Source organism: Falco peregrinus, chromosome 1, assembly GCF_023634155.1.
Source record: "Falco peregrinus isolate bFalPer1 chromosome 1, bFalPer1.pri, whole genome shotgun sequence".
NCBI classification, from domain to species: Eukaryota; Metazoa; Chordata; class Aves; order Falconiformes; family Falconidae; genus Falco; species Falco peregrinus.
In genome coordinates, this window is record NC_073721.1 from 87,220,749 (window position 1) to 87,238,536 (window position 17,788).

The following is a 17,788-nucleotide window of genomic DNA, read 5'->3' on the forward strand; positions in this document are numbered from 1 at the left end:
AATGATGAGTTGATTGCTAATGCAAGGAAGCAATAGGAAGGGCAGGTTCAAGGGGGCAGAGAGCAGGGAGGTGAGTGTAGGATCACATTGAGATAGCATGTATTTGGCCAGGTTATGGAACCAGAGCCTATGGAGACGGCCAGTCGGTGAAGTTTTGAATTAAAGTGGGCATAAATGGCTAGGACCTGGCTGAGGAAAATACATTGCGCATTATAAATGGTAGAGCCAAGCCCCCAGATCTTTCCCTTTTTGTCACAGTGGTTACTTTAAAATATCCATTGTTGGGGAAGAAGAAAGCTTAACTTTGTCATATCAAAGGAACATCTCAAAACTCTGACCAAAAGCAGATGCTTATAGAAAAGTACAGTGGTCAGCCATGTATGCAGTAGTTTATCCCTGAAGACTTCCTGACTTAGAAGCCTCCTTTGCAAGCATCTCGTGTATTCTCTTAAATGCCTGTAAGCTTTTAGCATTCGCAACATGTGGAACTTGGCTAGAACAACTTAATGTCACATGAAGCAGAGTGTTGTGAGAATTGGTTTCATTTGATGGTTTTTCCTTTTCGCATTGAAAGACAGTAACAATGTGGTCTGTGATCACCTTTTCCACACCACTCTTTCTGCAGACTTTAGCTGTTTCTAGGCTGAAGAGTCCTTAGCCTGTTGCTCCTAGGGTAGAGATTGTTTGATCATTCTTACTGCTGTTCTCTATTTTTCTTCTGTATCATTTGGGTTGAGAGGGTAGTTAGTGGAGGGACAAAAGCACACATGAGATGCAAGTATAAATATGGAGAAACAGATCCAGATGTAAATCTGTGACAAATGATGTTCTCACCTACTGAGTCTGGCGTGCTGGTTTGGTGGTTTTTTTTGGTTTTTTTTAACAAAGCGGTACGTAATAGGTTAGGTTGTTTTTCAACAAGTGAATGAGGAAGTTGTTCATTCAGAATTGACAGAAGTGTATATGCATGAGAAACAATTCTAATGTTGCAAGTTGTGATAATTTAGTTTGATTTTTGTCAAATAGCATAATGACAATGTATGCAATATAAAGATACTTTCTGTAAGTACAGTGCTTTCTCTACAGACCTCACAACTTTTGTCTTATGTAAATTTATAGAAAGCATGTAAATACGTGCTCATATACAGGTGGGTGTAGTAAAATATGCCAGTGTGTATGAGACAGTCTTATGTTTGAGCTTCAGACCTCTTGGAACACAACTTAATTGAAGCTCATCTAAAACTTGCATGAATAATGTGTAGCAATACATATTTTTGAAGAGAGTACTCAGTTCTTTTCCTCTCTGTTTCCTTAATATTGATGCTTAATTGTACAGGCTGGCAACCAGAAAAAAAGTCACCTGTCAGTAGTCACATGATATGGTGTATATAGGAGCAAAGTGGGGAAAGGGACTGTGTCTGTCTTTCATTACACTGCAAAGTGACTGCAGGGACACCTGATAACTAGGTGGTAGTCAGAGACACAAATATTAGTACTTGTTTTATATGCACGCAGTCATCTGATATTTTGCAGTGCTTATCTTGTGTATATGCCCTGTAGTTAATTCTGCGTTAAAATTACTTTTTTGATAACTTGGTCCAGTTGTCAGGGGTTTTGTTGGTTCAGTGTGGTTTTAACATCCTATGTGGCATATTAGTCTTACATGAAAATAATGGAGGACTGGGAATAGACTTAACATTTTTAGAAACCGAATTTTCTGAAGTTTGTTTGCAATTAAAAATAGACTACAAACTAGATAGTGCTTTGAAACATAACTGAGCATTCTTAGACTTCGAGAGACAGCATGCTCTAGCTATTGGCCGGACAATTTAATACTGCCAATTTCTGATAGTTCTGTTTCTTCAGGTTGTTTCCTGCATTTTGATCACAAAGTTAATGACACTCTGGTAGAAGTTAAGGCTTTGAATCATAGGATTGTTCAGGTTGGAAAAGACCTTGAATAGAGTTGGACAGTGAAAACATTTCTGGCAGCGGTGGGATTCGAACCCACGCCCCCGGAGAGACTGGAGCCTTAATCCAGCGCCTTAGACCGCTCGGCCACGCTACCCTGTTGCACTGGTATTGCACACACTTAATATTCCTAAACTTAAAAATGCCACTAGCTCTGCAGTTTGTGCATTCTGTTTTCTGTGGAATACAAATTCGGGAGTTAATTGTTCTTCACTTGCCATCTGTTGACTGCCAAGTTTTTTGTCTGGTTTTTAAAATGCTTCCAGTACTTGTGCTTTGTGGTTGGGTCTTGGCCTGATGTGCTGATGCAGACTCTCAGGAATGTGTTGAATGGTTGTTCTCAACATAGCAGCAGCTGTTATCATTTACAGTTTTAGTGTTTAGGGAGAAATTAGCTGATGCTGACAGATCACAAGCTTCCCTTGATTAAAAAATAATGTTTATAAAAAAGATTGTGTCCTGTGTTTGAACTGCATTTCCCTTTCTATCTCCAGTTCTATTTCTCACCTCCTACATATTCACTCTTACTCATGTTCAGCTTGTTCAGCTGCTGGGGATTCCTTTCCAGAGGCTGAAATAAGTTACATCTTTAACATGTAAAACACCTAACATAATGAACTTCTGGGAAGCATGTTGCAGTAATTACTTTGAAAAAGCCTGGGAGTGTCTAATGAAAAGATTTTTAAACAAATAGTTCCTCCTCACAGCCCTTGTCTGATGAAGCTGTAACAAACTCAACTTGACCTGTAAAACAACATAAAAGCTTGTGGAATTCTTAAATCTTTTTAAAGATCTGTTGAAGAATACGGTACTAGCCAGTCACCTTTTGGTAACATAAACTCAGAGAAATACAGTAGCTGCTATTAAACTGAGAACTTACCCATGCTTGCCTACCTAGTGCTATCAGTGCTACAATTATATCTAGATAATCAGTCACAGACAACTAATAGTATTTAAAGTTCTGAAATGCTGTATTTGATGGTGTATACTCACTGGTAATGAGTAAAATACTCATGTACTTGCCTATGGGGGTGGTGTATGGGCTGAATCTTGTTCAGAGAACAGCTAGCTGTAATGTATATGTGTGTGATCATTAGAACTGAACTGCTTAATTTTTTGCTGAGTTCAAACAACTGAACTGAGTACCTTCAGTCATAGCTCAACTCTGACCAGAACCGAAATAAATAGGTTAAGCTCTTTGTAACATTAATTTTTTTCTTTGTACCACTTTTTTCAGTTTCTCTGGTTTCAGGTGAAGTCTTCTATCCTGTATGAAATGGAGTGTGGGTGGGGAAAATAAATACAGTGTAGGCAAACCAAGAGTTTATGTATGGACTTTAGGACGTTAAACCTTGCTTTTAGTGTTCACAGAACAGCCACAAGGTTTCCAAACTCCAGTGGTAGAGACACCCAGAGACACATTTTCCATGCCAAGGAACTTCGGCTTTAGATACCTGAATTTGGCACTGTGGGCTTCTTGCAGAAAAAAATTTTTAAAAAATGCTCTGATAAAATTGAGTAAAACTGTTCTGAATAAATGCGCCTCAATGTTGAGGAGGGATTTCATTGTATACTCTCCTGGCCAGAAGAGCATGGTCACTGCAAAGTTTGTGTGCATCCTTAATTCTTTACTGCCTAAACTACTAAGTTTTTAAATAGGTTTGCTGAAGAGCAGGCTTTTTTATGTTTACTAGCATGGGAAAGGATAGTCCCATAATCATCCAGTGGAATTATTGGCTGCTTCCTATAGGAGTTACTTCAGTAGTAACAAAATACTGTAGTGATATCAGTATTAATTCCCACTGATGTAGGGATAGCCATTCTTGCCTCTTGTGTGATGCTTTCCTATAGTCTGCGGTGTGCCTTGGTTTGGGGCAAAAATGGTTGGAAAGCAGAATTTTAAAAGCTGTTCTACTTTTTCTATTCATCCTCCCAGTGCCTGCTTTTACAATGTATGATGCTAAGGCACTAATAGAACCCACAACAGCATCTGAAGTTTCATAAGTACAAAAAAAATATACTTTCCCAACTGAGAAATTTGTATCGACATTTCAAAACGTATTGCTGTGAGCAGCAGTTAAAGAACAGAATATAGCTGCAGAGGGAAAAATTCTGAAAGAATAGAATAAGGCTAAGGAAAATTTGAGGCAGGCAGAATTTTTTTTTTTTTTTTTTTAGGCAAGAGCCTGCTGGTTTGCTTTTGGAAACAGCAATGAGAGCTGTGAACACTTAGGAAATGCTCAAAACAGGCAAAATGTGTGACTTGTAATTTCTGTGTGCAGATAGAGACATGAGTTATTTTTAAAAGCATGTGAATCTCCTTGGAGGGCCTTATTAAAGAACGTATTTCATAACCTAGACTCTCACTCCAGGATGTTTTAAGGAAAACTAAGTATCTTAGAATAGCATTTCCTGAATGGAAGATCTCTACAGGTTAAATTCTGACAGACAAATAAAACAGTTTAGGGATCAATTGATGAGACAAGTGGGGTTGGAGGACAGCATCAGAAAAGAAATAAGATGCTCAGAGAAGAGGAAAATATAACTAGTGGCTACTGAGGAAGAACAAGGAAGAGGAAGGCAAGAGAAGGAAGCAAAATGCCTGCAAAGAAACACACTGAAGTAGTAACAGGGGACAGAAGAAGTGAAGCAGAAATGAAAACATTATGGGTCTGGAAAAAAGATGGATAACAGGGAGGAAAATAAGATGGAAAATGTCTACAAGTGGTGGGGATTTTCTTTTTGTCTTGTGTGGAAAATCAGCCACTGCCATGAACTTCAGAACGGCATGCATGTTCTTGATACTTAAACTGAGATTACTATGTATGTATGTAGAGGCCTGAGTAGGTGGTGTTCTACACTATGTGTTTTGATAGCAATGATTATACAAATTTCACTCAGACTGTGCCAGGTAACAGCTGTGTAGCTTTGGTGGTCTTGATCAGGCATGCATATGAAGTTCATAATGGAATAAGAACCAACTCAATACAGCAGAGAAGCCTTCTTTACCATTCCACATTTCTCTCATAGCAGCATGTGGAAAACAAGGGAAAAGCTCACAGGTGCTTGGGGCTATCAAACCTCATACAAGCCACTTTATCTGCAACATAAAAGTGACCTTATGAGTAGTATCTAGGACTGCACACCACCCAGACGTTCCACCAGCTGAAACCTGACTACTATGAGTTGCAAAGAAAGTTCTTATCACCACTTACACAGTTTCAGTTCTTTCTGAGCTGTAGTATCCTTGGCATATTTCATGTTCTTTCCACTACAGACATAAGTGTGGTTATTTGCATTTTTACATGAAATTTCTATCAGAGTGGTTCAAATTAATTGGAAGTAAAGCTGTACAACTAGATTGTTCCATTTTTCCCTGAAGTTATTAATTTTTTATCTTTCTATTCAGTCAATTTCAAACCCATAGATATTTATGAGCTTTTAAAAATAATCTTATCTTTGCATTGGTTTGTTTTGAAGATGTTGCTTGTTACTTAAAGGCTAAGCTCTACAGAAGATTGTAGCCTGATTTGATTTTAATAAATTAATCAAAATTCCACTGACTTTAATGGCATAAGAAGGGGAAGTTTAAAATGGCTTTTCATTCATGCAGTCCTTTAGCATGGACCTTGTTTGTTTCCCCTATTCTTTCATTTAAAAGGCAGTGGCTTTTACCTAGTCTTTGATATAATACACATTTTTTCGTAGATCATAACCAGTAGCTTCCCATTACTTTGGGTCATGAGACAAAAGAAGCATCTATATTCTAAAGGAGTTTCTTGAACTGACTTGCTAGTACTGCTGTAATACAGCTTGATGTTGTCTTTGGCAGCTCTGCCTATTTTCTGTTACTGTGCTTCTTGGGCATCAAAGAAAGGGGTGTAAGTGTAAGGCTGCTTTGTAACCTGTGCTTTTTGTGGTCATATGAATGTTGCTTCCTCTAGCTTACAGTGTTAGCATTTGATGAAGTAAAACTTCAATAAAGAAGAATTTACAGTATGGTAAAAGTACCATATATAGATGTGACTATCAATTCAGCCAGTGTGTATCCCGTTTTATTCAAATGGGATTATTTAGTGGTGAATAAGAAGCTTGCTTGTGCTACAGTAATCCAGTAAAATTTGGACTGATGGATCGTACAGCTGGGATAAAGTATAAGTTAATATTTGGGTATGAGCCAGCAATGTGCGCTCACAGCCCAGAAGGCCAAAAGAAGTGTGGCCAGCAGGCTGACAGAGGTGATTCTGCCCCTCTGCTCTGGTGAGACCCCATCTGGACTACTGTGTCCAGCTCTGGGGACCTCAGTACAACAAAGACGCGGACCTGTTGGAGTGGGTCCAGAGCAGGGCTGCAAAAAATGATTGGAGGGCTGGAGCACCGCTTCTATGAGGACAGGCTGAGAGAGGTGGGGTTGTTCAGCCTGGGGAAGAGAGGGTTCCAGGGAGACCTTAGAGCAGCCTTTCAAGACTTCAGGGGGCCTTACAAAAAAGATGGGAGCAAGACTTTTTAGCAGAGCCTGTTACCAACAGGACAAGGGGTCATGGCCTTAAACTAAAAGAGGTAGACTCAGACTAGATATAAGGAAGAATTTTTTTATGATGAGGGTGGTGAAACACTGCCACAGGTTGCCCAGAGAGGTGACAGCTGCTCCATCCCTGGAGAGGTTCAAGGTCAGGTTGGACGGGGCTCTGAGAAACCTGATGTAGTTGAAGATGTCCCTGCTCATTGCAGGGGGTTTGTACTAGATGACCTTTAAGGGTCCCTTCCAACCCAAACTATTGTATGATTCTATGAATTTAGAAAGAAAAGTATGGTTGTTCAGTAATGTCTTAGAAATAAATAATAAAAGCTTGATAGCCTTTAAACTTTCAGTCTATTCTAATCTAATTGTACTTGATTGACAATAGGCCATTGGAAATCTCAGTGTTAGAGATTTGCTTTTATATAGCTCATTACAACTGATGAATGGGATCCAATTTCTCTGGAGAAGTGGCTAAGCAATATCGTCTGCCAAAGTTATTTTAATAGCTTTAAGTCTATCTTCCCTTGTATTGCCTTGCATTACAGCTTTTTTTTGGTAGTTCTTAACCTTGTTTGAAGTTCACTGTCATTCCAATATGAGCGTAGTCTTTGAAACTTTTACTCAAGCAGTGTCAAATCTTCATTAAATTTTTTTAGTGTACATGGATGGTGTTGTCCAAGTTATCTAAAAAGCTTAAGTCTGAAGTCATGTGTCTGTATCACAAGTTGAGTTTTAATTCAGTTCATGAAAGATACAGAATATCTAACTAATATGGTCAGGATGAAACTGAACAACAAAGAGAATTTTTTTAAAGCTTTTCCCTTTAGTTAAATATTAAACACCAAAGGTATTAATGTTTTGTTTAATAATTAAAATTTGATTCCAACATCCATAAGAGTTTATGCAAAAGAAGCAACATCTTGTTGTATCGAGATATGCTGCCCATACTGTACTAGCAAAGACTTGTGCAGCTTATATAGAATTGCTTACACAAAGTCACGAGTGTGTTTACCTATTGAACATGTAAATAGATAGATATATGCGTAAGGGACAGAGAAAACGAAGTATATCCAGTGGGACCGTGGGGCCACACACATGAATGTAAAAGAAAGAGAAGAGCCTAAAATAGTAGCACTAATAGAAGCTGAGTTCTTAGGACAGGAAGATGCTAAAGTATCTAATCTAAGTAACAGAGCCAAAACATTTTGTTTACTAAAGTAAGTCTTACTGAGAAAGAATCTATTGTGGATTAAGTTTGTCTTTTTCCTCAAAAACTAATAAGTCTATCTTCTGTATGTTTCACTTCCTTCATAGGGATTGGACAAAGGTTACTTTCATGTGAGAAGGAAAATGCATTCAGAAAGTAATGATTCAGCAAAATATTTTCCTGTACCTTATGACCTGCCACCAGAACAGTATGGAAGCAAAGGTAAGGCATGACTTCAGAAGAAAAGTAGGTGTGTTATATATGGAGTAAACTAATTTGAGTAACTCTTGAGTCATTTGAACACTGCGATGTTCCAAAGCTTTAACATTTTTGTGGCATGACTCCATTTGAGATTATATCAGTCCCACGTTCTGCTTGTGACTTCAAAGCAAGCAACTACAGAGTCTTGTGGTTCAAATTTTTTCTGTATTGTTGTTTAAGGTTTGAGTCAGCAACCTAAATATTTTTTCATTCCTCTTCTGGGATTCTTGTATGCATTAGGAAAATAGATATTCTTTATGGAATCAAAATATTCTTCAGCAGAACTAATGGGGGAAGGAGTGTTGAAAGAGGAATGTTTAGAAAAGAGCAGGTGTCAGGAAAAAATGGGGTGTGAAAGAAATACTGTAGAGCAAATGTAAAAGAATTGCTGCAAATCAGAAGAAAGAAGAGTTCTATTTGTTCTATTCTGTATTTCATAGTTTCAGACTTCCATTTTCTTGAAGATCTGTGTTAGAATCCTCCTTGGAGGGGCAGAGGGGATATATTTCATAACACTTGCTGAGATGGTAAAAATTTCAACCTTCTCAGCTTCTGAGACTCTAGAACATTCAGATCAGGAAAGTGATAAGTAAGTGCTGCTATGAGGTAATGAAAACCTAAGGCTTGAAAACCTAAAAATACACTGAGTAATGCTAAAAGATTGTAACTAACTTCTTCGAGAAGCCATGATCTAGAAAAGTTGTCATCTGCAGCAGAGTTTGAAATAATAGAGAGTAACAAAGAGTTCAGGAAAGATGGTGTTTATTGCAATTTAAATCTTTCTGTAGATTTTTGAACTAACGAATGATGTGGGGAGAAAGAATTTTTAAAAGCTGTGAAGTAAATAGACTATTTATAGAGTCTTATATAGTAAATAAAAGTAAGGACACATCATTTCAGGGTGACTGAAGTCCCCCAGCACGATCAGAGTCTGCAAGCATGGTGCTTCTTGTAGTTGAAGTAAGAATGTTTCAGTAGCATCCTCTTTAGTCAGGCGACCTGTAGTAAATAATGATGTGTTTTTCTTTGTTGGCTTGTCCTATGATTTTTTTACCCATAAGCTGTCAACCCAGTGCTGTTTTTCAAACACAGCTCTGTGCAGTCAGTTTACTTTTTTCTACACTGAGAGCAAGCCCCCTCCCTTTCTTCCTTGCCTGTCCCTTCTGAACAGTTTATAGCCATTGATTGCAGTGCTCCAGTCATGTGATTCATCCCACCAAGTTTCAGTGATATTGATTACATTGCAGCTTTCTAGCTGCACAGTGGCTTCCAGCTCCTGTTCGTTATCCATGCTGTGGCATTCATATAGAGGCCCTTCAGCTGGGCTGTTGACTGTGTCACCCTTTTAGAGGAACAAGCCATAATCCCTTTGCAGCATTTCACAGGTGTTTCCCTGTTGTTTCCTAAGGCATCAGCAGTCCCCTGGCCCTTCTGTGTTGCTTAAAACTCCATCCCCTTCCACCACTGAGGAGTCTAGATTAAACCTTTACAAGTCTGACCAGCTTGTTGGCAAAGAGGCTCTTGCCCCAGTTGGTGTCAGGTGAATCCCATCAGCTCCCAAGAAACCTGGCTTGTCACAGGTAGATCCATGATTATAGAAGCCAGACCTTGAGTATAGCACCAGCTGCATACAGACATTCACTTGTTCAATATGTTAAATGTTACTTTTGTAACTTGCAAAGATGATTTTTCTGCTTTAAGACCTTGCTACTTACCTAAAGAATTCTTGACTGCTATTTCAGTTTTCCCAGAGAAAAAATACTGGCTCAATATAGGAATGATAATACAATCAAATGTATCGTATGGTTGGATGGGGCTTTGAGCAACAGGATCTAGTGAAACACGTTCCTGCCCATGGCGGGGGGTTGGGAGTAGATGATCTTTAAGGTCCCTTCCAACCCAAAACATTCTATGATTCTGTGATCTATTAAACTGTTTTATTTAGTATAAAACACACTGCCCATTGAAGTACTGTTTATATTGTTTGGGGGAGTGGTGGCAGGGGTTGTGCCAGGGTTGCTAGCTAACTAAAGGGGAAGGATACATTGCAACTAACAATTGTGCTCTGGGACACGTATGCACTGTCTGCTTGTTAACTAATGTTGACTGATGATTTTTGGAAGGTTCTTCTAAAAGTTCATACGTAAATTTGTTGAAAATTTAAAACAATGATTAAAAAGTAGAATCCATGTGCACTCTCAAATGTGTTACATACGTTGTCTTCCATTTAACCTACTGTGGCAGTGAGTTTTATGCATGTTTCAACTAAATGTTAAGATTTTTTTCCAAATAAGTTTTTTCACTATTTGCATGGAAAACTTACTTCTGTAGAGAACTCATTTGTCTGTAGTTCAGCTTTTGGGTCTCAGCTTTCTCCCATGATAGGAACAAATGTCAGAATTCAAGTTGTTTAGGCTTTGGCAATGGAAGCAAAGACAGCTGCCCTGTGCCTTTTCACATCTCGTTCCTGAATATTCTGCTTCAGTTCCTCAGTCTCCTGGTGGAAAAGCTGTTTAAAGAATTTCCATGTTATGGGATGGACTCATAAAATAATCTGTAATCTGTCTTTATTAAAATAAACCTATTTATATCACTCCAGAGACTTTGGCAGTTGATAACTGTATTTTTAAAGTCTTGAGAAGCAGAAATGCAAGTAATTATCTTTTCCCTAAAGAAACCATATTGACTGATCCCTATAATTGAAGGAGAAAAGGCTCGGGGGCATTTTCCATGAACTTAGATCCTCTAACCATGGGAAAACAAAGTACACATCACTTTCATATAATCAGAAAAATCCTATTAGGAGCAGGAGGGAAGAGAAGCAAGTGGAACGGTGAATAGATGGTCAGGTGCAGGGCCATATATTTGCCATGTTGAAGTTCTAAGTAGAACTGAGGTATACCAAAATACGCTGTTTTTTCCTGGACACATGCAAATTCAAATCTTGGACCAGACACACTTAATGTTACAGAATTGTATAATGTAACAAAGTGAAAGAAAAACAGTTCCTTAGTGTGTGGAAATAATTTAATTGCAAAGATCAAAAACCTGATCCTCTCATGAAAGCACAGTATTAGTGTTTGGAGAACTGATTCCCCCTATCATTTTTGTTTCAACCTATTGAGAAGTTTCTTAGAACAGACTTACATTACACAAAGAGATACAGCCCCAAGGTTTTTTTTTTTTTTGCACCTTTGCATAGGAAGAGGTGCAAGCTGCTTGCTGTAGTCATGGATTATCACTTAAATTGTGGTTTAAATATTACACAGTTTACTGACTGTAAAGGAAATCATCTGCTTTGTACGCTCCCATACAGAAGTCATCTGTATGGGAGGAACTTGAAACTTAAAAAATCCCTTTGATGTACTAATGTATTATAGAACAGCTTGAGAAAGGCATCAGAAAAGTGCAAAGGTCTTTGTGTGTGTGTGTGTGTTTGTCATCATATCAACGCTTTGAGAAACAAAGCAAATGCTGCTTTTAAATTGTAGTACTGGGTTTTGTTTTCTTTTTTTTTTTCCCCAATAAGTGGTCGTTGTCCTGACCTTGTTTGTGAATATTATTATAGACCCTACATTTACACCCTGTCTGCCTTTCCCCTTTCTTTGAGATCTTTCAAGTATGATTTTTGCATTGAGAGGAACAAGATGAGTTCCTTTCTATATGCCATGCTTATCCAAAGGGAGGGGAGAAAAGAGACTGAAGTATGGTGTGCACCTTCTGCAAGTGCTGAAAGGGAGAACTTTCCAGCCTCATGCAGCAGGCAGCAAGTTTGCTGCATTACAATGTATATGTAGAATGACTTGAAGAACTCCAGTTATTCATGAGTAACCTTTCTATATAGGTGAACACTTTTTACTTCAAAGCTGTTTTTCATTTGGGAGACTCATGAAATATTGTGAAAGATGATGTAAGACTCCAGTGTCCGTGTTTAGAAATCAGCCAGGAATAGCTCTCATCCAGATCTCCACTCACAATGCAAAAGACACTTGCATTTTAAACTGTAGGAAGAGGATCACGGAGATGCTTTAATTGTGTTTTATACTTTACTATTCAATGGCATGTTCCTGTAATTCATAGCCTTTTCAGGTTTTGGCTGTACATACCATACTGCCATCTGTCATACTTACGAGAACATGAAATTTTGAGATAGCTTGCTAGGGTGTTTTTGACCTACACAATATACTGCATTTATAAAATACTATTGTTAAAATTTGCAAAATAACCTTCTTATACCATTGTCAGCTCATGATTTCATATTCTGTAACATGATCTCCAAATGTGGGGCATTCTTTGAGTGATTAATCAGGTGTACTTGAAAAATAACTTGTCTTGTTCTTCAGGGCTTCTTTATCTTTATATGAAATGTGATAGTCTATTCGGTTGTGGAAGAATCTTCAAAAGTCTGCCAGAGTATAACTGAAACAGTGCTTTGTCTGAGATTTCAGATAAACTTAAAGTAGCAATGGGGTAGGAATGGCCCCGTTCATTTTACTGTGTGCTAACTAGTGCTAGAGTTCTGCTGCTTATGAGGCAAGAAGGAAGCAGTGGTACTGGGTCACTAGATACCCACATTTTGTCTCAACTGCATCTTCTTGGCATTAGCATTATCAGAAATGAGGAGCTGAATTTGAAATGTGTAGAGGATAGGTACATTGAGGATGCTTTACAAATACATATAGCAGGGTTCTAAATAGGGAAGTTAACACCACCCCCGCCCCAAAGGATTTAATTTTCAAATGTTTGGCTATCATTTTAGTGTGCAACAGTAAGTAGCTGTGCTCATGCAGTATTTTTACACAGTCATTGTCTTTCTTTTGCTGATATAGCTCCTATTAAAAGTGATAAATAATTTTTAAATGCATCTGACACTTTAAAAATGACTGAATTATAATTTGTTTCAGCAATAGTTTTACACATCTTATTAAAATAATATCCACTGTTTCACAAAAACAATAGCATTTCCATTAATAGAACAAAGTTCCAAGTATGTTAATAGCTACCTTAAAAAATTTTATTAAGATAGCCACAATAAAAAAGAACTAAAGTAAGTATTGAAGCCTCTCAGAGTGCTTTAAGGGTTGACTGAAATAATTCCTGTACATCCAAGTCTTCCTCTGCCTGTATGTATGTTTTGCTGAATTAAACGGTTACTGCAGATGGTAACAAAGATGGATAGGTCCAAGCTGCATAATGTACTCCAAGCGACAGATTCCAATGCTTCAGTGGGACTGGATTTATTCAGATGTCATAGATGGAGGTCAATGATCAAATCTCAATGTGTGCTCGAAATCCTCAATGCTTTTTCCAGCACTTGCTCTATTCTTTACCCATTCTTATAACTGTTAATGTTTACTATGCAGTAAGGTATCCACCTAAAATAAAAAAAAACCCACATGGCTGTCAAGCAGGAGACTGATAGGAGCAGCTTAGGAAAATAATGGTGCTACTCATTTTTTTGTTTTGGTTTGGGTTTTAAGAGATCATTCATGCAATTGACCCAGAAACCTAGAGACATTTTTTGGCAGTACACTGAGTTAAGTGCTATAGTTTCTTCCAGTTTCTGATGCCTTTTATTGTTTTGCGCTTGGAGGTCACCAATTCACTGTAACCAAAGGCTAGCCAACTACTTGTTCCACCTAGAAGCTGATGATTTTAGATCAGGGGAAAGCACAGATGTTTATTGTCCTCTTACAATAACATTATATGAAAGATGGCATTTGTGGCACAGGCTGTTCTTTCTCTGGTGATCACATTCCTGTGACTTGTAAAATCCCTATCAGCCTTCATAAACTCTAAACTGAAAGTCTTTCTTCAAGTCAAGCAGATTCACTTTTGTTGTAATTTAAAGCATTTTCCTATTACCCTCTTACTACTGTGAACAGACACTTTTGTACAACTTTTGCATAGTTGGGATATGTTTCAGTACAACATATGGAACTACAGTACTAGAATTAAACGCACTCTGTTAGCAAGTTAATAGGACTTGGTAGGAATGCTTTCCCTGCCCCATGTTTAATTGGCGGTACTTGTAGTGCGCTGTTGTGTAATTTGTGTGTACATCCCTTCACTACTGCTTCTGTCACTTTCTTACTCTCCTCTTCTTGCTACAGTAATTCTCACTTCATATACTGTGAGAGCTGGCATTGGATCCTGTAAACTTAAAATTGGACAACAGTAATCATCAGTAGCTTATCTAAAATTTCGATTGACAAGCATGTAGCAAATCTTCTTTAGCAAGTGTATCATGTATACATGTATCATGTAGATGAGTAGCTTGGTTTTGATAAATGAACAACTCATCATCCTCAGTACATTCGGTTTAATCTCTGCATCGTACAGATTAATGTCACTGTCTTCCTTCAGGGCTCATTTTGTAGATGGAGAAAAGAAGCAAGGCTAGATTTATATAAACTTATTGGAGAAAAATCACTGAAAGAATTTAAGGAGTTTTCTCTGTATTCCAGTAGGAATAGCCTGAGAGAATCACAGAATCATAGAATGTTTGGGTTGGAAGAATAATAGTTTGGCTTCATAGACCAGCTGCTTTTCTGCAAGATGTACATGGTAGGAAGAGCCTAGAGCAGGTTGCAGAGCAAGCAGTTGTCTCGTGCTGCATTGCCTTTTCTCCTTCCCAAAAGTGGGAATAGTTTCTGTATGCTGAGAAGTGGAGGGAGGGAAATGTCAGCTGCAAACATGTTATTCATCTAAAGATGTAATGTTTGAAGAAGTGAGGTGTGAATTTGAACATTTCAGAGTTCAGACAATGTCATTCTTAGATACTGAATTCTTGCTGTCCGTGTGAGAAATATTAATACGTTACAGCACTTATTTATAATTGCATTTGGTTAAGAGATACGTAGTCAAAACTTGCTGCCTGTGGGCCAAACCAAATGTGGCTGCATTACTGTTCTTTGTATACTGTCTGAAATACCATTCTTTTATAGCTGGTGGGGGAGTATGTTGGGTTATGAAAATTATATTTAAAATAATACTTGGGGGGGAAGCAAAGCCCTTTGAAAACTGTAACCTTTTAAAAAATAGCTGAATAAGAATTTCAGTAAACTGAAATTGCACGTGGGGTTATGTGAAAATCACTGGGAATTTTGACCTTCCTCTTCCTCCAAAGGGAGTAGGGGAGGAAGAGGATCAAAATTTTACATTTAATAACTGAATTTATCGTGAGCATGTTTTTGTTTTGGTTTACAGATCAGCCATGGATTTGGAATATTCCTTACACTAATGCCCCTGATACGCATGGAAATATGTGGGTTCCATCATGAATGTTTCCAGTATTCTGTGACATTTCACTTACTGACACTGACCCTGCCAAGCTACTTGCAAGACTGCTTATTTCTGTTTTTTAAGCTATATTGTCTGCTATAATGGGTAATTTGTAGTTGAAAGAAGCATAAAAATGTTGATAATGGGAGGATTTTTGGAGAATCTGTAACCACATTATTACAGATGAGCCCACGTTTTAAAATACCTTTTTATATGCTTCTTCCTTACTGTGGTTCCTAATATACTTTTCAAGGTTAACAGGTGTAGACTGTTCTCAGAGATTCTCTCTGCATTTTTAGCTGTAATGAATTAAAAATGTTCTGTTCTGCAAGACTTATTTGGCCCCAGTAGCTGGAATAGAAGCTATTGTATGTAAAATTTAAATAAAAATAAAGTCAATCTTGTTTATATATCCTTTGTTCCATCTTCTTCTAAGTGTGTGCATTTCAAATTGGATTGAAACTTTGCTTTGTAATTATCACTTCTAATGCAAACTCTGATATTTGTTTTTTTGGCTTTTTGCAGCATTTGGCTTCTTGTCAGTTATTTCCTAATCTCTTTTTTCCCCCCCCGACGCCACTTTGCAGACATCCAAGTACTGTCAAAACCACTAATTTGCAGTGGATGGGCTTGGGTACTGAAGAGTAGTCTTAAGTAGTGCTGTGGAATGTATGAACAACTGGTCCTGCAGCCTGGAAATCTTGTAATATAGTGTGATGCTTTGTTCAGAATTCCCTCTGGATCCCAAATAATCTGACAGGGAAGCTGTTCCCGTACTATCTCATTCATTTTGCAGTGTCATTCCCCAGGATGGTTTAGAGTACGCTGGGAGTGCGCTACTTCCTAATGTTTATCTAGTGTTTATCCCTGTTTCATTCAAAAATCACCATAGAAATGGTGTGTGTTTAGGAATGGTCATGGCATCTGTCTGCCTACCAAGGAGAAGTTCTCTTTTTCCTACACTGTCACAGAACAATCCATAGAGAAACTCCAAGTTCTGCTACTTTTCCATCTTTCATATCCTTTCCCTGTTTTCTACCCTCTAGTTACATTCAAGTTCTCTGGTGCAGTTAGCAGATGGTCTTTCAAATCGGAAAGGTTACAGCTTTGAGTTACTTTTGGGGAATTTATTGTACAGTCTCTTACTCAAAGAGTAAATGGAACTACAAAGCAAAATAGCCTTGCGTATAACACAGAGAAATTTTACACTTGCTCCTCACAGCAAATACCAGGAACTTAGGTATTTAGGTCGCTCATTTCTTAGTTCATGTTGGCAATTTAGAAGGCCAGTGGTCCTTGTTATTGCTTCACCTGGTTTTGAGAACTTTGCAAGTAATGTTAGCTGAGTGTGGGTCAGAGTGCTGCTGGGATGTCCACGGAACAGACAGGAAGATTGCTTTCTGTTTTCACCTTCCCTTGATCTTGTATGCAGAATCTGTACTGTTTGTGCTACACACAAAAACTTTTTGATTCTGCCCCTGATGAGCCTGAAGAGACAGGGATCAGGGAAGGTAACATGAAAATGGAGCAGTGAGCTCTAAAAACCGAGTTACCAACTTCACAGCCATTGTTGTACTTTCTTGTTAACAGAGTATTATCACTTTAATTATTTTGACTCTATGAGAATTAGAAGTTCTAAGTAGTAAAATATCTTCATAGGAGGAAAGCTTTAAGAGTTCCAGAAGGTGAGCTAACAATTAATGGACATGTATCTTTAAATTATGAAGAATGTGATTTATTAGTGTTCCATATATGAGCGTTTCTGATTTTGCCACAGAGTGGTTTGACTAGCTCTGAGGCATTACTGCTTAAATTCCAGCTGGAATTTTTCAGTTTCCAGGAACTTGGCATGATTTAACTTCAGCTTTCCAGGGCTCAGATGAACGTAGTGTCAGAAGGTCCTTCCAAAGCCCATTGGTGGGAACCAATAAACCAAGTGATCAGTTCTGCTAGGAAAATTCAGGAAATCTTTCCGACACAGAGCTATGACCCAAGGCAACTTGGACTGTGGTATAAGCGTGGAAGTGGAGCACTGCTGGTGGCAGAGGTGGAGGTAAGAGTGAAGGGTGGGGGTTTGGTTTGCCGGACAATATGTGGTGTTGGGCAAACTAATGGTTCAAATCAAGGTTGAGTTTGGTTGAAACAGATAACGTGTGTAGTTCTAACTGTCTAAGCAATGCTCTTCCAGAACTGCAAGGAAAACTTGTTTTGAAGAAACTGAAGACAACTAAAACTCCAGGGTGGCAACAGTCTTTTGCAGTCCTGTGCAACCCAAACCCAGCTGGGCTTCATGACATACTTGAGCTGGACAGAAGGGTCTTGAAAAACCTTTGGCCAGGAAATGCTATTTAATAACAATTTTCTAGATGTGCAGCCTCTTGGGTGCCAGGACAGACCTAAGAATACTTCTTAACTGTCCAAATAAAATTTTAAATTTTTTCTTGTGCAGAATATTTTGAAATTCCATTTTTCATGCCACCCTAATATTTATTTTTTATTATTTCATGTCAGGGTCCCTAGCATTTAGAAGTGAAACTGAATAA

General features: G+C 38.2%; 1 protein-coding gene and 1 non-coding gene across 2 annotated transcripts in view; one reads left to right on the forward strand and one right to left on the reverse strand.

The window, feature by feature from the left end:
* Nucleotides 1-15,657, forward strand: part of TDP1 (tyrosyl-DNA phosphodiesterase 1) — a 45,357-nt gene extending 29,700 nt beyond the window's left edge. Inside the window, exons 15-16 of the mRNA XM_055812703.1 lie at nucleotides 7,808-7,922; nucleotides 15,171-15,657. Of these exons, the coding sequence (XP_055668678.1) occupies nucleotides 7,808-7,922; nucleotides 15,171-15,244 (189 nt within the window). The 3' untranslated portion in view covers nucleotides 15,245-15,657. The remainder of the gene's footprint in view (nucleotides 1-7,807; nucleotides 7,923-15,170) is intronic.
* On the reverse strand, nucleotides 1,987-2,068 carry TRNAL-AAG (transfer RNA leucine (anticodon AAG)). Its single transcript has one exon. It is a non-coding gene; the product is annotated as a tRNA-Leu (tRNA).
* Nucleotides 15,658-17,788: the final 2,131 nt, after the last annotated feature.